The sequence below is a fragment of the Hyaena hyaena genome, unplaced genomic scaffold (genome assembly GCF_003009895.1).
Source record: "Hyaena hyaena isolate Hyena2069 unplaced genomic scaffold, ASM300989v1 scaffold_364, whole genome shotgun sequence".
In the NCBI taxonomy this organism is placed as follows: Eukaryota; Metazoa; Chordata; class Mammalia; order Carnivora; family Hyaenidae; genus Hyaena; species Hyaena hyaena.
Genome location: NW_024080996.1, coordinates 1606624 through 1624443, shown reverse-complemented (window position 1 = coordinate 1624443; position 17820 = coordinate 1606624). Strand labels below are relative to the sequence as shown.

At 37.8% G+C, this 17820-nt stretch overlaps 1 protein-coding gene and 1 pseudogene across 1 annotated transcript; both read left to right on the top strand.

Moving 5' to 3' along the window:
• Nucleotides 1–638: 638 nt before the first annotated feature.
• Nucleotides 639–1571, top strand: LOC120243999 (putative olfactory receptor 10D3). The gene has a single exon (XM_039250271.1). The coding sequence runs from the start codon at nt 639–641 to the stop codon at nt 1569–1571; it is 933 nt and encodes a 310-aa protein (XP_039106202.1).
• A 9401-nt stretch (nt 1572–10972) lies between these two features.
• Nucleotides 10973–11890, top strand: LOC120243975 (annotated as a pseudogene).
• The last annotated feature ends 5930 nt before the right edge of the window (nt 11891–17820 follow it).

The window sequence follows — 17820 nt, the reverse complement described above, 5'->3', positions numbered from 1 at the left end:
TTATATGCATATATTTGGATCATTGGCTTATTTATCATCAACTAATTATGACATGGCTGATACTAAAATAAGATTGTCACCTGATGACAAATTTTCCATGGAGAAAAGGATTCTGAGATGTGTCAGTTTGTATAACAATAAATCAGATTGGGAGAAATTATATAGAAACTGGTAAAAAGAGTTGATTCCTGGGGCTCCTAAGTGGCTCAGTCCATTGAGCGTCCAACTCTTGATTTTGACTCAAGTTATGGTCTCATGGTTCATTGGTTTGAGCCCCATGTCAGGCTCCAGGCTTACAGCAAAGAACCTGCTTGGGATTCTCTCTGTCTCTCTGTCTCTCTCTCTCCATATAAATAAATAAATCTACAAAGAGTTGATTCCTGCAAGAGGTTTGCTAACTATAAAGATAAGTTATTCTGCTACTTAATCTAATAAATGAAAAACCTGAGAGGCCAAATATGACACATGACTCAGCACCAAGGCCAGAGTTAGTACGCGTCTCCTTTCCCTTTCTGGCCTTCTTTTGCTTGTAGCCACTGCCTCAGAAATAATTCTACCAGGAAAATATTTTCACAGTTATTTGTGGTCTTATATCATGATTATTGCTGTACTTTTCCAGGACCCCCTGTTGCACAAACATGCAGAACTACACTTCTGTGACGGAGTTCACCCTTTTGGGAATTCCGAATACTGAAGGGCTGGAGAATATGCTGTTTGTCCTATTTCTGACTTTCTACCTCTTCACCCTACTGGGGAACCTGCTCATCTTCCTCACCATTTTGGTTTCCTCCAACCTGCATACCCCCATGTATCTCTTCCTGGGAAACCTGTCTGTGTTTGACATATTTTTCCCTTCAGTGAGTTCCCCCAAAATGATGCTCTACCTAATGGGGCAAAGCCGGACCATCTCTTTTCAGGGCTGTGCCTGCCAGCTCTTCTTCTACCACTTCCTGGGTGGCACTGAGTGCTTCCTGTACACTGCAATGGCCTACGACCGTTTTGTCGCCATCTGCCATCCCTTGCGATACACAGTCATCATGAACCACAGGGTGTGTACTGGCTTGACGTTGGGCACTTGGCTGGGTGGCTGTCTGCATGGAAGTATCCTCACATTTCTGGTCTTTAAGTTACCCTTCTGTGGCCCCAATGAGGTGGATAATTTCTTCTGTGATATCCCATTGGTGCTACCCCTGGCCTGTGCAGACACCTCTCTAGCTCAGACAGTGAGTTTTACTAATGTGGATGTTGTGACTCTTACCTGCTTTTTCCTTATCCTTACTTCCTATGGTCGCATCGTCTTTTCCATATTGAAAATCAGCACTTCTGAAGGCAGGCGCCGAGCTTTTTCAACATGCAGTGCCCACCTGATTTCAATCTTCTTGTTTTATGGGCCAGTGATGCTCATCTATCTCAGGCCTGCTTCCAGCCCCTGGCTAGACTCTGTTATTCAGGTGTTAAATAACATTGTCACTCCTTCTCTTAACCCTTTGATTTATACCTTAAGAAACAGGGATGTGAAATTGGCTTTGAGGAGGGTATTCACTCAAGTGGTCCACATTTCTGGGATATAAGGTATAGAGGAAATTCCTCTCCGAAATTATTTGGGGAGTTGCTTCAGATCCACTACTCTGAGAACAAGATTGTTGCTAAATAGTGAGCTGGGTAAAGTTACTACCAGTTGTTTCTTAGGAGGCCTGACAGTCAACATGGTAGGGGTCAGTTGAGCCTCTTAATTTAGCCCCATATGGAAATTTTCCAGATTAACCCAACCTTTTCTCTTTTTTTTAAAAAAAGTTTTTTAAGTTTATTTATTTATTTTGAGAGAGAGAAATAAAGAGAATAGGGGAGAGACAGAGAGAGAGTGGATCCCAGGCAGACTCTGCACTGTCAGTGCAAGCCCCACGTGGGGCTTCAACTCACAAATGGAAAGATCATGACCTGAGCCAAAATTAAGAGTTGCCACTTAACCAACTGAGCCACCCAGGTGCCCCTGCCTTTTCTCTTTTTAATTTGCAAAAACAATGTATCTTTTCCACCTCCCACAATCTCTACTTGTTGGAACTCTGTTTTGACCGATTACCATAAAGCTTCAAGTTTTTAGAGGCTATGGACTGTCTTCCATCCCTTCTTCCTCCCTTTCTTGCTTCCTTCTTTCCTTCTCTGCTCCCTCCCTTCCTTCCAAAATGTATGCCTTACTCTATTCTATTATAGTCTTTCTCTGGCCATTCAACAAAACTAGGTTTTATGGTTGACACATTATAAATTAAAACATAAGATTGCACAGTTTGCTAAATTTAAGTTTAAACTTAGCTTATATAAACTTGGGCTTTTACCCTATCTTCCCATTGGAAAAATAATTCCATTTGGAGCTTTATTCCTTTGACCCTCAGAGATGTCTGGCATTGGACTAGACTCATTATATCTCAAGTGAGAAGCTGGTCATGAATCTATTCTTACAAGATAAGAGAATGGAGCCCTTTAAATTTGTAGAGGAGAGCCTTTTCGAGCCAGAATCCTCTATACACTGTAGATATTTTCTGTTTCTTAAAAATACAATATATCTGTAATTAATTGAAATGGAACCAGTAATATTTATTATTGATCTTTCAACATTTAAATTTTAACATTTAATTAAATGAATTTCACAGTAATTATCAATTCTGTTCAGAGGCATCCACTCAAACACCTAGAACAATAGCTAACATTTAAATCTTACTATGTTTATGATGGTGTTCTATGCACTTTCCATGTATTAACTAAGTTAACTCACAAAATCCTAACAGGTGAATACTGTGATAGCCTTCTTTTATAGATGAAGAAACTATGGTCAGAGAAGTATTCACACAAGGGAATTTGAATCAAGAACTAAACTTTTAATGCCCTATAAGAAGAAGTGAAAAATCATAAATTTTGTGTAGTCATAGCTATCCTTATATCTTGCTTTTTTGTCAGAGGCCGGCTCTGGCTGGGTCCAGGGGTCCCTGAAGGATGGATGGTGTCGGCGAGGGAGGGATGAGAGAGGCCACAAGAATCTTTCTGGTCACCAGGCAGGCATCTCTTCTCTGACTGGAGCTCAACTTTATTTTATAATTAAGTGTTTGGGGGACGGCACAGAAGTGGCATTTGCCTTAGACAATGATTTCTGATAACAAACTTCTTTGATATGTAAGAATTTCCCAGAACATAGATTTGTAGAAGACTCATGCATAATCTTTATCAACAGTGATTGAGGTAGGTGATTTAGATGCTTATCCTGTGGGGAAGGAAGGTATCTTTAGCATACAAGACAATGTTTTTAACATAAAAAGGGTGAAGTTACTTCTTTGTGAGCAGAGGTCAATAGCTTGTTTAAGGAGAAGTATTAAGGAAAACAGGTCTTTCAGGAAACACCTCTGCTCCCATAATCGCAAAAGAAGTTCCTCAATAGGCTCCTTCACAGGGAGCAATCAGCATATTCAAGGCTGGAATAAGTCACTCCAAATACTGATCACAAATGCCTTGGGGGATCGGTGCTCCAAGCATAAACAATTGGATGGGGGTGGATATCTGTCCTTAACTCTAAATTAGGCTCTTTGCCCAGACTCAATTGTAACTCTTGTGTTCTTAGCCCCCTTTAGTCTTGGATCTGCAAGGCCCATAGGAAGAGTCTTTTGACAATCATCCACAGTGTTTAATCTAAAATCTCTTTTGAAAAGGTGGGAATATGCTTTTCATTACGAGGAATCTGTGTGGGGAATATCAGTCTGATTTGGAATATTGTGAGGCCTGGTCAATACCAGCAGGCTCATTTCCAACATGAGCCAGTAGTAGCAGGAGGAGATACCAGTTTTTGTTTCTCATGGCAGGAGCTGTGCAAACGCTGCCATTTCCTCGCTATGACTACCATCCAGAGAGGCCGGTGCGGCTCCCAGCATCTCCTCCTTTTCTATTATATATTTTTAAAAAACTGGAAAGAGACAAAGGACAATTAATGTGGCTCCAAGGATCAGACAAATATTTATAAGAAAAGGAAGCTATGATTACTGACAAAATTATGCAGTCGTTTAGAAAGGACACTGCTACCTGAGAAGGAAAAACAAAGGTAATAGAATGAGGGAAGTATCAAAGAGGATAGGACCTGCCGCAGACAGATGTCTGTTCCCATAATCACAAAGGGAGAGACTCCTACAATACTTTTTTTCACAGTGTGCAATCATCATATCTGGGCCAGAATAAGGGGACAGTTTCTTCCAATATCAATTAACAAGGTAACTTGGGGGTTGGTGCTTAAGCAGAAATAACTGAGTGGGGGTGGATATTGTTCACCATCTGACGGCAAGAGACCATGCAAACTTGCCTTAACCTCACAAGGAGTATTTTCAACTTATGAGTTCAGAAAGGCTCCTAACACTTTTTATATACCACTTACTGTTCTAATGTTTTGCCCATTAACATAATGTTTTGCACATATTAACTAATATAATCTTAACAGCATCTCCATTTGGCAGATATAATTACTCTCCTAAATTATAGATGAGAAAACTGAGTAAGTTATTATTTAACATTTAAATCAGTGACTAGCCAAGAATACAATTAAGTCAGGACAGCCTTTAGGGTAACATCAAATATGTATTGGTAGTTTATATTTATATAGTGCTATCCAAAGAGGGTGGAGTAGTGAGCAAGATAGATACTATCTCTGTCCTTATAGAATGCAAAACATATTGGAGAAGACAGACATGGAACAGATACCCAATACATGATTGGGATAAAGGCTTTGAATAAAAATAGAACAGACTGTGAAAACTAGCTTTAGATGTTAAGTATAAAGACAGAGGAAGAAAGAAAAATAGAAAAATCAACAAAAACCAGCAAAAATGGAAACCCATAGGACTTACCTGGAGACAAGAAGGACCAAATATATTATTATATATTATTCAATTTCTGTTCCTGCAATGGTGAACTTGGCTAACTTGAACACTATTACTCCTCCTACCTGGCACTCTGAAATAAATTAAAATGACACCCATGCAATGAATGGAATGGCACTTTCAAAAATGGATTTTGATTAATATTGTTCAAAATACTTTAAAACTGTTTTACACACCAAGGTGTCCAGTTACCTGGTGTCCTGTGTTTTAGGGAAAAGAAGGCTCTCTGTTGATAGGGACCTTCATAGTAATAAACACATTGCCTAAAAATATTTATTTACTTATTTTGAGTGAGAGAGCATGAATGGGATGGGTGGGGGGAGAGAGTGGGGTGAAGGAGAATCCCAAGCAGGCTCTGCACTGACAGCAGGGCTCAATCCCACGAACATGAGGTCATGACCTGAGCTGAAAATCAAGAGTCAGATGCTCACCCAGGTGCCCCTAAACACATTACTTAAAAAGAAAAATAGACAAATTTAATGAATGGCCTACTTTCTCAGCTAATCTGCAAACTTTCTAAGATAAAAATTACATCTCTCCATCTCTCTAGTGCACCTCACACAGTGCTCTTTGCATAGTAGGTACTTTCTCCAATCTGTTCTAAAATTTAAGAATTCTATCCCTATTCAAACTGGTGAAAGAGCTACCAACTACTGTCTCTGATTCAAAGTTTAGAAAATGATTTCCCTTACCCTTGGGAAATTTGGCTGATCAAACCTATGAAGGGATAAATAAGTCAAAGCTGCCTCTGTAACTGTTGGGCTAGGTATGCCTTTAATTTTTGCCACTTCAGTCATAATCTTTTCTTATCAGCCCAATATAGTCACACATTGTGAGATGTGTTAAGTCAACTCACTGTCATCCAAAAGCATCCACAGATTCATCTTCTACCCTCATTGACTTTTTTCCCCTGAGCTGCCCACAAATTGATCCATTTCTTAGGCAATTACCAACCTGTGGTGTTATCTCCTACTTATCGATGTGTGAGGGGACCCACAAACAACACTCTTGATTCCCTCCCAAGTCCAGACAGAAGTAGTTGAGATAAAAGACAAAGCCATCAGACTCCAAAATAGTAACCTGATTACTGATAGTTAAGTTATATGATTACCAAATTAAGAAATAGGGTTCAGACCTGTGGCCAAATATGTTTCCTAATCTATTTCCCCAGTGAAGGTACTTGGTCCCCCCCTCCCTTTTTTCCCCCTGTTCCTGGAATCTTTCTCAAAGAAGTTAGTTTATGTTTCTCCTTCCCTTATATACTGATTTGGGCAATATGTCCCACTGTAGCTGTAGCTGGATTACCAGTTTCTAAGGCACGTGGTAGCCTGATTGATAGCCCAGCTATTAGCAAGCAAGCTAGGCAGGGAGGTGCCCTTCTCCATCTGCTGCTGTGGTGTGAGCAAATACAACAAAAAGCAGAGAAGACTCCAAATTTCAACACAGTAATAGCTAACATTTCAAAATGAAGTATTTCAATTTCCCAAAAATTGTTGTGGCTTCAAGCTGTTTTGAAATAACTTACATCTGAAAGATATTAGACAATCCTTATATGTGTTCTGTGTATATAAACTGCACAGGGCTGACCCAAAGGATAAGGATGGAGGCCTCTTTGAAACACTAAGTAGTAAGAATATACATATGAATGGTGACATTGGATGTCTGTCAAAATTATCTAAAATTCAGTTTGATATGAGGTTTATTACTAATATCAGAAAGAAGATATGGTGATATTCTCAACAGAAGATTTTATGAAATAGAAGATATTGTGAAAATCTCAAAGAAGAATTTACAGTCTTTGGTGATAGATGGAAAGGGAATGGATACACGCAAAGATTTGTTTGGGATTTTCAAAGGGATATTATTCCTAATATTCAGGACTGGAAACAACAGGTGTTGGTGAGGATGTAGAGAAAGGGAAGCCCTCTTGCACTGTTGGTGGGAAAGCAAACTGGTGCAGCCACTCTGGAAAACAGTATGGAGTTTCCTCAAAAAGGTAAAAATAGAACTACCCTACAATCCAGCAATTATACTACTAGGTATTTACTCAAAGGATACAAAAATACTAATGCAAAGGGATACATGCACCCTGAAGTTTACAGAAGCATTATCAACAATAGACAAATTATGGAAAGAACCCTAATATCCAGTGACTGATGATTGGATAAAGAAGATATTGTATATATACATATATATATAATATATATATATAAGACATGATAGAGTATTATGCTAAGCAAAATAAGTCAATCAGAGAAAGACACATACCACATGACTTCATTCATGTAGGATTTAAGAAACAAAATGAACAATCATAGGGAGATAAAACAGATAAGAAAATCAAGAAACAGACTCAACCATAGAGAGCGAACTGAGGATTGTTGGAGGAAAGTCAGGTGGAGGGATGGGTTAAGTAGGTGATGGGGATTAAGGAGGGTTGCTGTGATGAGTACTGGGTGTTGAATGGAAGTGTTGAAATATTATATTGTACACCCAAAACTAATATTACACTGTATGTTAACTAACTGGAATTAAATTTAAAAATGTAGTTAAATTTAAAAAACTAGGAACATCCTAAATGCCCATCATCTGGGGAAAGAATAACCAAAATGTGGTATCCCTATCGTCTAGAATATTATTTGGCAATAAAACAGACAAACTAATTATACATGTTATATTATGGATGAACCTTAACAACACTGTGCTACTGAAAGAAGACAGCTTTAAAAGTCTTGTCTTATTTCATTCTATTTATATGGAATGCCTAAAAAAGACAAATTTATACAGAAAAAAAACAAATTAGTAGTTGGTTTCCTGGGGAGGGGACGAGGAGTGGGAATTGATCGTACATTGATCCCAGAGAAATTTTGGGGGCAATGAGAGTGCTCTGACTTTTGACACTGTTTGCACAACTCTATAAATTTACTGAAAATATTTAAATTGTACACTTACCTGTAGAATTTTATAATATGTAAATTATTCCTTGATAAAGCTGTTGAAAATAAAAAAGAAGTAGATGTTGAACAGATGGATAGTATAGAAGAAATACCAACTGACAGGGACATTTCAACCTGCTTTACAGGCATCCTGAGATGGTAAAGAAAAGTGTGTCAAATAACCGTAGCAGAACACTTGGTTATAATCGTCCTGTTCACCCTGATCTAACTCTACACTATGCTTAGTAACACCCTCCTGAGAGAGTATTTAGCTTTGAATGTAATATTTTTCCCTTTGGAAATGAATATGCCGACCTAGTAGTTTAGGCTATATAGTAAATATGGAGATTTATTTTTCTTTGTAAATTTATATATTGATATTAATATATAATGTGTAAATCATATATTCATAAACTCATGTGTAAACCATATGTATAGTAGTCTTTTCAAAGTGAATGTCCTGGGACACCTGGGTGGCTCAGTCGGTTAAACGTCTGACTCGTGATCTGGGCTCAGGTCAGGATCTCATGGTTCATGGGATTGAGCCCTGTATTGGGCTCTGCACTAATAGAACACAGCCTGTTTGGGGTTTTCTCTCTCTCTCTGTCTCTCTCTCTTTGTGTGTGTGTCCCTCCCCTGCTTGCTTGCTCTCACTCTTTCAAAATAAATTAAAAAATTAAAAAAATAGTTAAAAAAAAGAAGGAAGTATGTCCTATGAAACTGACTGGCTGGGTGACAAATGAATTTCTGCAACAGATACTTGTTGAATGAATTAATGACATGGAAAGCTTAGGAGAAATACTTAATATAAAGAATAATACAATCTTGGGCTATTTTGTTACTTGTTACTTTAATGACTCATAAGATTTTGTCGAGAACAGCAGTTCTGGGAAGTCAAAATGAGATGGTATACATAGAAGCTCATTATGGCTTGTATCTTTTCCTAGTGTGTGTGTGTGTCTGTGTGTCTGTGTGTGTGTGTTTTAATGAGTTATAAAGACAGTAATTATAAAATACATAAACCCCTTGAAGAATTAATTCTTGGAACTACTTATATATTGTATTTATTATATACAATAAAGATAAATAAAACAAATAGAAACAGATTTTTTAAAAATGGATGTTAAGGTTCTAAAGAGTTATTTCTTAAAAATGGAATAATTTCTAAATTATTCAAATCTCATATGCATATAAAAAATATATAATTTGAACCAAGCTACAGTAATTAAAGTATGCTAAGATAAATTTCAGTAGCATTCTTAAAGGAAAATAGCTTACCATTAGAAAGTGATAAGCTATAAATTCAGGAAGTGAAAATGGGACATTAAAAAGATAAATATACAAAAAAAACAGTTGCAGATGTGTTTGTTTTGTTTTAACACCAACTGGGGTTGTTGCCTCTTTTCTTTGAGTAGCTCCTTTCCTAAACCACAGCCCCTTCTCAGACCCACATCTTCGAAGCACAGGGCTATGGGGCAACTCAAATCTCTGACCACAAAGGAGGGCTTCCTGTCAGAGCAAACACATGCTCAAGAGTTATTATGAATCAGAGATTTAAAAACAGAATACAACAAAATACCACTACCTGACTGCACTTTCATCTAAGAAGTAATGAGGTAGAAGCAATGGGAAGGAGGAAAGAGGGAGAGGAGGAAGAAGTCCCCACTTTAATTGCTCTCTTTGCTCTACATACTTTCTAGTCAGTACCCACTGAGTAAAAAGACCCCAAGAAACACAGAGAAGACATTTATTCTCTCTGGAGGCTATGCATGCTCTTCCTTCACTCAGGAAACAGAGGCACCAGTGGGGCTAGATTTTCAGGCCCGAGTGGATGAGTTTGAAAAAGAGGAACCTTTGGCTTTCCTGGCCTCAGAGTCTGGCTCTCATGTTCCACAGGGTCTAAAAGCAAAGGAAACAGAAGGTAGATGTGGGGCTTGGCTTTCAGCCCAAGTTGGCTATTTTCCTTCAGACCTGTGAGTGCTTTCTCTGAAGAGTGCTTCTCCTCATCTGATGAGTCATGCTAAAGGAGGGAATGGGACATGGGAGTTGGCTCTATTTGAGTTCGGGCTAATATTGCCTTAGACTTCATTGTCCTTTCTGAAGATAGTTCCTGATTAATGAAGATCAACCTTAAAACCTCCACCACCTCAAAATGGTGATTGCATATATCCAGTCATATTGCAGATATAATTGTTATTCAGAGATTAAATTTTATATTGAAAGAAGATGGTTATTTTTAATATCGCTAATTGCCTATTGTTTTTTCCTACATTCAACATTATTTTTTCCAACTTGTTTTACTCTATTCTCACTAGATAATTCTGTTTTCAGCTGTCTAGCTCATGACAGAGAAAGCAGTTCTGCAAATCATTCATAACTGCTGCAAGTCAACCAAACAGATTAAGTTCTGGTTAAAACCAGAATATTAGCACATTGAATGAATTTTTTTAAACAAGGTGGGTAGGATCAGGCTACAGACTTTATGTACATTAAAAAGCATTAATCCTCACAAGAATCATAAGACATTATTACATTATGTATACAGATACAGAGGAGAGCTAGAGATTGATTTTAGTTCTCCAAAATCACAGAGCAGGGAGTAGATTTAACATTCAAGCTTGGGGCACCTGGGTGGCTCAGTCGGTTAAGCCTCCGACTTCGGCTCAGGTCATGATCTCACGGTTTGTGGGTTCGAGCCTCGCGTCGAGCTCTGTGCTGACAGCTAGCGGAGCTATTTCAGATCCTGTATCTCTCTGTCTGACCCTCCCCTACTCACGTTATCTCTCTCTCTCTCTCTCTCTCAGAAATAAATAAAACATTAAAAAATATTTTAAAAAATCAAACTCAGATATAGTTACTTGAAGCTATATTTTCCTCCTAGTTTATTCTGCCTCTAGTGTTATCTCTTTATTTTTCTTCTGAAGAAGCAGAAAAAATAAACAAATGATTTCCCTCAGAGTTGCACATTGATTAGTGACAGAATTGGACTGATTCCTATTTCCAAGTTCTTTACAGTATGTAGGTATTATCGGTTTCCAGTGGGGTCTCTGAAAATATTAGCACTTTGGGAAAAGTTCACCTCAGCAAGATTATTCTTTGATCTCTCAGAACCAACTAGCTATGGAGATGATGACTCATACTACCACAACTGAGTTCCTCCTGATGGGAATCCCTTGCGCAAAAGGCCTGGAAAAATGTACTTTTCATTTTATTTCTGGCCTTCTACCTCTTCACCCTGCTCATCTTCCTCACCATTCTGGTTTCCTCCAACCTGCACACCCCCATGTATCTCTTCCTGGGAAACCTGTCTATGTTTGACATATTTTCCCTTCAGTGAGTTCCCCCAAAATGATGCTCTACTTAATGTAGCAAAGCCGGACCATCTCTTCGCAAGGCTGTGCCTGCCAGCTCTTCTTCTACCACTTCCTGGATGGCACTGAGTACTTCCTTTACACTGCGATGGCCTACGACCGTTTTGTCGCCATTTGCCACCCCTTGCGATACACAGTCATCATGAACTGCAGGGTGTGTACCAGGTTGACATTGGGCACTTGGCTGGGTGGCTGTCTGCATGGAAGTATCCTCACATTTCTGGTCTTTAAGTTACCCTTCTGTGGCCCCAATGAGGTGGATAATTTCTTCTGTGATATCCCGGTGGTGCTGCATCTGGCCTGTGAAGACACTGCTCTAGCTCAGACGGTGAGTTTCACAACGTAGGTGTTGTTGCGTTCCTGTTTTCTTCTTATCCTCACTTCTTACACTCGCATTGTTATTTCTATATTGAAAACCAGCTCCTCAGAAGGGAGACACAGAGCCTTCTCAACCTGCAGTGCCCACCTGACTTCCATCTTGCTCATCTATGGACCAGTGGTCCTCATTTATGTCCAGCCTGCCTCCAGCCCCTGGCTGGATTCTGTGGTTCAGGTGTTAAATAATATTGTTACCCCTTCCTTGAATCCTATGATATATGCCTTGAGAAACAAGGATGTGAGGTTGGCTCTGAGAAAAGCAGTAATCCAAGGAGTACATACTTGTGGGGCATAAGCTTTTATGTCATTGTCCCTACAACTTTGCCTTTATCTGGGGCAACTAGTCCCATATAGTTGGTGTGATTGCTAAGTGAGGTTTGGGACAAATAGGTGAATTTGAATAGATTTAGTATGATTTATGTGTATATATTTATATAATTGTTTAATCCCAATAATTGTATTATCCCAATACTACACTGGGATAATATATAAGTATAAGAGGATATTAAGGCATTGGGAAGTTTAAGACACCCCAGTGTCACACAGTTAGAAAGATGCTGAGCTAGGGTGTGAAAAGAATGTTCTTAATCTGGTGCTAATGCTGTCTCTGTAATGTAAGGATTACAGCATGAATACGTACTTCTTCCAAAAACTTCTTACCAATAGTTTTCAGTATACCAATACTGAATACCAATAGTATTCCTTGGCTAAATTAATTCCTAGATATTTTATTCTTTTGTATACTATTATAAATGGGATTGCTTATTTAATGTCTGTTTGAGAAGTTTCATTGTCAAAAGTACACAGAAATACAGTTGATTTTGTATATTGCTCTATTCTGCAATCTCTCTGAAGTCTTTCATTAGTTCTAATAGGTTTTTAGTTGATTCCATAGTATTTTCTATACACATGATTATGTCATTTGCAAATAAAGATACTTTGACTTTTTCTTTTCTCAAATGGATGCTTTTGTTCTTTTTTCTTATTTATTTATTTAAATTTTATTTAAATACATTAGTTAACATATAGTGTAGTATTGGTTTCAGAGCTAGAATTTAGTGGTTCATCAGGTACATATCACAGCCAGTTCTCATCCCACCAAGTGCTGTTCTTAATGCCCACCACCCATTCAACCCATCCCCCACCCAGCACCCCTTCAACTACTCTCAGTTTGTTCTCTATATTTAAGAGTCTCTTATGGTTTGCCTCCCTCCTGTTTTTATATTAATTTTCCTTCTCTTACCCTATGTTTATGTGTTTTGTTTCTTAAGTTCCACATGAGTGAAATCACATAAAATTAATTTTCTGAGTTATTTCATTTAGCATTGTACATTCTAGTTCCATCCATGTTGTTGCAAATGGAATGATTTTATTCTTCTTGATCTATGAGTAATATTCCATTATATGTATGTATGCATATATTTCACATCTTCTTTATCCATTCATCAGTTGATGGATGTTTGGGCTCTTTCCATAATTTGGTTATTGTTGATAGCGTTGCTATAAACATTGGCGTGCATGTGTCCCTTTGAATCAGCATTTTTGTAGCCTTTGGATAAATACCTAGTAGTGCAATTGCTGGATCATAGGGTAGCTCTATTTTCAATTTTTTGAGGAGCCTCCATAAGGCTTCCCAGAGTGGTTGCACCAGTTTGCATTCCCAAAAAGAGTACAAAAGGATTCCCCTTTCTCCACATCTGTTGGTTCCTGTTAATTTCAGCCATTCTGACAGGTGGTACTTATTTGTGGTTTTGATTTGTATTTCTCTGATAAGGAGTGATGTTGAACATCTTTTCATGTGTCTGTTAGCCATCTGGATGTCTTCTTTGGAAAAAGTGTCTGTTTATGTCTGTTGCCCATTTCTTCACTGGATTATTTAGTTTTCGGGTGTGGAGTTTGATATGTTCTTTATAGATTTTGGATAGTAACCCTTTATCTGATATGCCATTTGCAAATATCTTTTCCCATTCTGTTGGCTGCCCTTTTGTTTTGTTGATTGTTTCCTTCGTTGTGCAGCTTTTTATCTTGACAGGGTCTAGGTAGTTCATTTTTGCTTTTGTTTCCCTTGCCTCTGGAGACATGTCTAGTATGAAGTTGCTGTGAGGGTACTTGGGTGGCTCAATCGGTTAAGCAGCAGACTTTGGCTCAGGTCATGGTCTCATGGTTCACGAGTTCAAGCCCTGCATCAGGCTCTGTGCTGACAGTTGAAGCCTGGAGCCTGCTTCGGATTCTGTGTCTCTGTCTCTCTCTGCCACTCCCCTGCTCACACTCTGTCTCTCTGTCAAAAATAAAAAAAAACATTAAAAAAACTTTTTAAAAAAGTTGCTGTGGCTGAGATCAAACAGGTTGCTACCTGTGTTCTCCTCTAGGATTTTGATGGTTTTTTTGTCTTCCATTTGGGTCTTTCATCCATTTTAAACAGCAAACTCATTATTATACTTGGAAGTTACTTGATTAAAAATTTGGGAATTTAATTTCTGTTTAACTTTATGATAGCTAACCTGCTGTCTTGTTATTTAATATTTTAATGCATTCCCAATATTAATCTATCTGTGGACTCGTAGGATAAACTAGTCATTGATATTGAGTTTTTTTAGTATTTGCTTAAAATTCACTTGTTTGGATTTTATTTAGAGGTTCACATCTATTTTAATTATGGATTTGGTGGCATGTTTTTAAAACCAATTTTTAGTTTCATCTGTTACCTTTGTAAAATAAATCAGATAAACATGCTGATTAAATTTTGTGTGCTCTGGAAAAGAACACAGGAGGGTTATCTGTTTCTTCAAATAGTCTATAATGTCTTCTGGTTGTCATGTATTTTTTATAAGTAATTCTTTAAAAGTGCTTTTCTTTTTTTTTTTCATAACCATCAATTTATTCTGATTTTTTATTTTTCCCTTGAGTTGTTCTTTTGATGAATACTTTCCTACTGAAAATTTTCTTTTATTTAAGTCAGTGACTTTCACACTTTAGTTTAAATCACCTTGAGTCTGGGATTAGAGATTGCAATTTAAAAATACAGTTCCTGTGTGTCATCCCCTAGAGATTCTGATTCATAAAGTCTTAAGAGAGGACCAGGAATCCCTATTTTTGACAAACACTCTCAAGGGATTAATTTGGGCTTTCAAGTTGATCAGAATAACTACCTTAACTTTTTCCTTTATATCCATTATTATATTCCCATGCTCAATCTTCTGTTTTATTTTGCACTTTCTCATTGTCTACATAAAATAGATTTGCCAAAAGTTTGTCTTTTATTCAGTTACTTCCTGAAAGAAAAACTTTTAAATCCATTTATTAGTTATCTTGACATTTGGTTTTGAGGTAGAAGATGCTGTATTGAATCTTGGTTACTCATGGATTCCAATATCATTCATATCTGTCTTTTTTTTAAACTTGGGTCTTTTCTCTTGTTTTCTATAAAGTTATAAGTACATGTACGATGTTTTCACCCCCATGGTTAATTATAAAGAGCTGTAGATTATTTTTTTAAGTTTGTTTTGAGACAGAGAGAGCACATGTGTGATTCAGGGAGAGGGAGAGAGTGGGAGAAGGAGAGAGAAGGAGAGAGAGAATCCCAAGCAGGCCCCATGTTCTCAGCACTGAGCCCAGTGCAGGGCTCGAACTCCTGAACCATGAGATCATGAGCTGAGCCAAATCCAAAAGTCAGACACTTAACCAACTGAGCCACCCAGGCACCAGAATAGCTGTAGATTTTTTTAAACTTTGCTTTTTAAGTGATTGTTTTATATCTTACTTGTTAGAAAATATGAATGATATGTTTTACATTTTGGACTTGATTAAGGATATTTTCATATTCTAACATATGAGCAAGTTGTGTCATTGTCCATGTATACCAGCATCCAAAACAGGCTTGCACTGTGCTGAAATTTTAAAACGAATGTAAGCATTCGATTGTTTTGAACTTCATAATTTGTTTTTTGTTTTAATATTTTCTGATACTATACTATTTAAGGGCTATAGCAAACAAAAGTATGATAATATTTAACTTGAGGCATAAAAATTATTAACATTCAGGCTGTAATTGAAGAGGGAAAAAAGCCTTTGAATTTCACCATTGGATTTCTGAATGGGGGGTTTTCTTACTTTTACAAAAAATCTTAACAAGTTTCTCTTTATCTAAACTTGGCACCACCTTGACTCTTCTTCTTATAGACCACGCGTCTCTCACTTTTATCACCTACAGTGCATTAGTTACAGAGCTTTCTCCCTATTTATCCTATACAACCAAGGAACCGCCTCCTTCCTCCCTCTAACTGCAGCTTTCCAGCTATGGATTGCTATCTGTCAAGGGCTGTAGAAAGGAGTACTGATGGAGGAGAGCGTTTATGGGAACTTGGCAAAGTCAGAGTCAGAAAGTGATGGATTTGAGACCAGACGCTAGACTTACTCTTCCTCATTCTTTCTTCTTCCTTAACCTGAATTTTTTTTTTAATTAGAGGTCAATTCATGGTGAGGTCATGATTTCCAGTCTCTCTCTCTCTCTCTCTCTCTCTCTCAATGTTTTCTTTATTTCTGAGAGAGAGAGAGAGAGAGAGCGAGCAAGGGGTGGGTCAGAGAGAGAGGGAGACACAGAATCCGAAGACAGGCTCCAGGCTCTGAGCTGTCAGCACAGAGCCTGACGTGGGGCTCAAACCCACGAACCTTGAGATCATGACCTGAGCCGAAGTCCAACCCTCAACTGACTGAGTAACCCAGGTGCCCCTTCCATATTGTTTTCGGTCTTACACCTGATACTTATACTTACTGTCTTAGCAATTTTGGACTTAATTCCATATTGGTTTTGGTGGGAAACTTGTCAATTTCTATGGCAGAGTATAAGAAACTTCTTATTAATATAATTTAGAAAGTAGCCTTCTTGAGCACATTACTAGATTTTATATATGTATATATACATATATGTGTGTTCACTCAAAGAAAATGAAAAAATCTCATTAATCTGTTTCTTTAATAAAATAATATTTAAAAAATTATTTTTCATGTTTTATTTATTTCTGAGAGACAGGAGGATCAGGGGAAGGTCAGAGAGAGAGGGAGACACAGAATCTGAAACAGGCTTCAGGCTCTGAGCTGTCAGCACAGAGCCGGATGCAGGGCTCGAACCCATGAACCGTGAGATCATGACCTGAGCTAAAGTCAGATGCTTAACCGACTGAGCCACCCAGGCACCCCAATAAAATAATATTTTTGCATTATTTGTGTTTGAGTTGCATCTACTTATTAATGAATTAAACACAGTAAATAAATTAAACTCACTATAAATTGTTGGTCCATTTTGACTGAAATTAAATGGAGGAGTCACATGTTGTAAGCCGGGTTCACTACCTTCTCTCAGTTCGTAAATTTCACTTGTGAGATAAATTGGAATCTCAACCAGTTCTCACTTTTTAGCAACTGCATTAAAATGTCTTATTTCCTTCCTTTAAAAAATAATCATAAACAGAACCAGATTCCGCATATAAAACAAATGTGTTTTCTTAAGGCAATGGTATTTGAGAACTCATAGTATTTATGCATTAAATTCTACCTTTGAGAGTCACCTGGACTTTTAAACTGTAGAGGTTTTAGCTTCTATTAACTTCAGTCATTCACGGATCAGGCTATTTTCTCCCAGTTTACGGAGCCTCTAATACCACCTGTTTGCATCTGCATAAAGCCTTGGGTCCCTTTAATCCTACTATGACTTTCATCCTAGTTTTTCCTGGTCATCGATCATTGTACAGGCAAGCCCTCCCCCTAGCTCCACTCATAAGCTCTGTACCTTCTCCCGTGCTCATGTATTCAAACTGCTTTATGCTTCCCCCACAATGATTCTCAATGCACTACTGACCTCTTCCTTAACTCTTCTTATGGTCTTCAGCAAAAACCTCCTTTAGAATGTTACTTACACTTCCTGTCCTAACTGAAAGAAGATTCTCTCAGGAGAATTTGTATTTGTTTCTTCTTAAAATTCCACATGTAGCCAAAAACCTGCTGTGTTAGTTGACATATTGGTAATTAAGTTCATTGCTGACAGTGTCTCTGATTTTTTTAAGTCACCCAGAAATGCAGGTATGTATGTGCAGCTTACCAATTTTTAAATGTTGCAGCTAATGTGATAGGAAAAAACACCAAATTTATTATCAAAAGCCTACCCACAAAGTCAATTTTGTAATAATGAACCTAAACATCTTTGGTTCAATACTCCTGTTCTGCAAAACC

Coding starts and splice junctions, on each gene's coding strand:
- LOC120243999 (XM_039250271.1), top strand. CDS start 639: ATGCAGAACTACACTTCTGTGACGGAGTTCACCCTTTTGGGAATTCCG.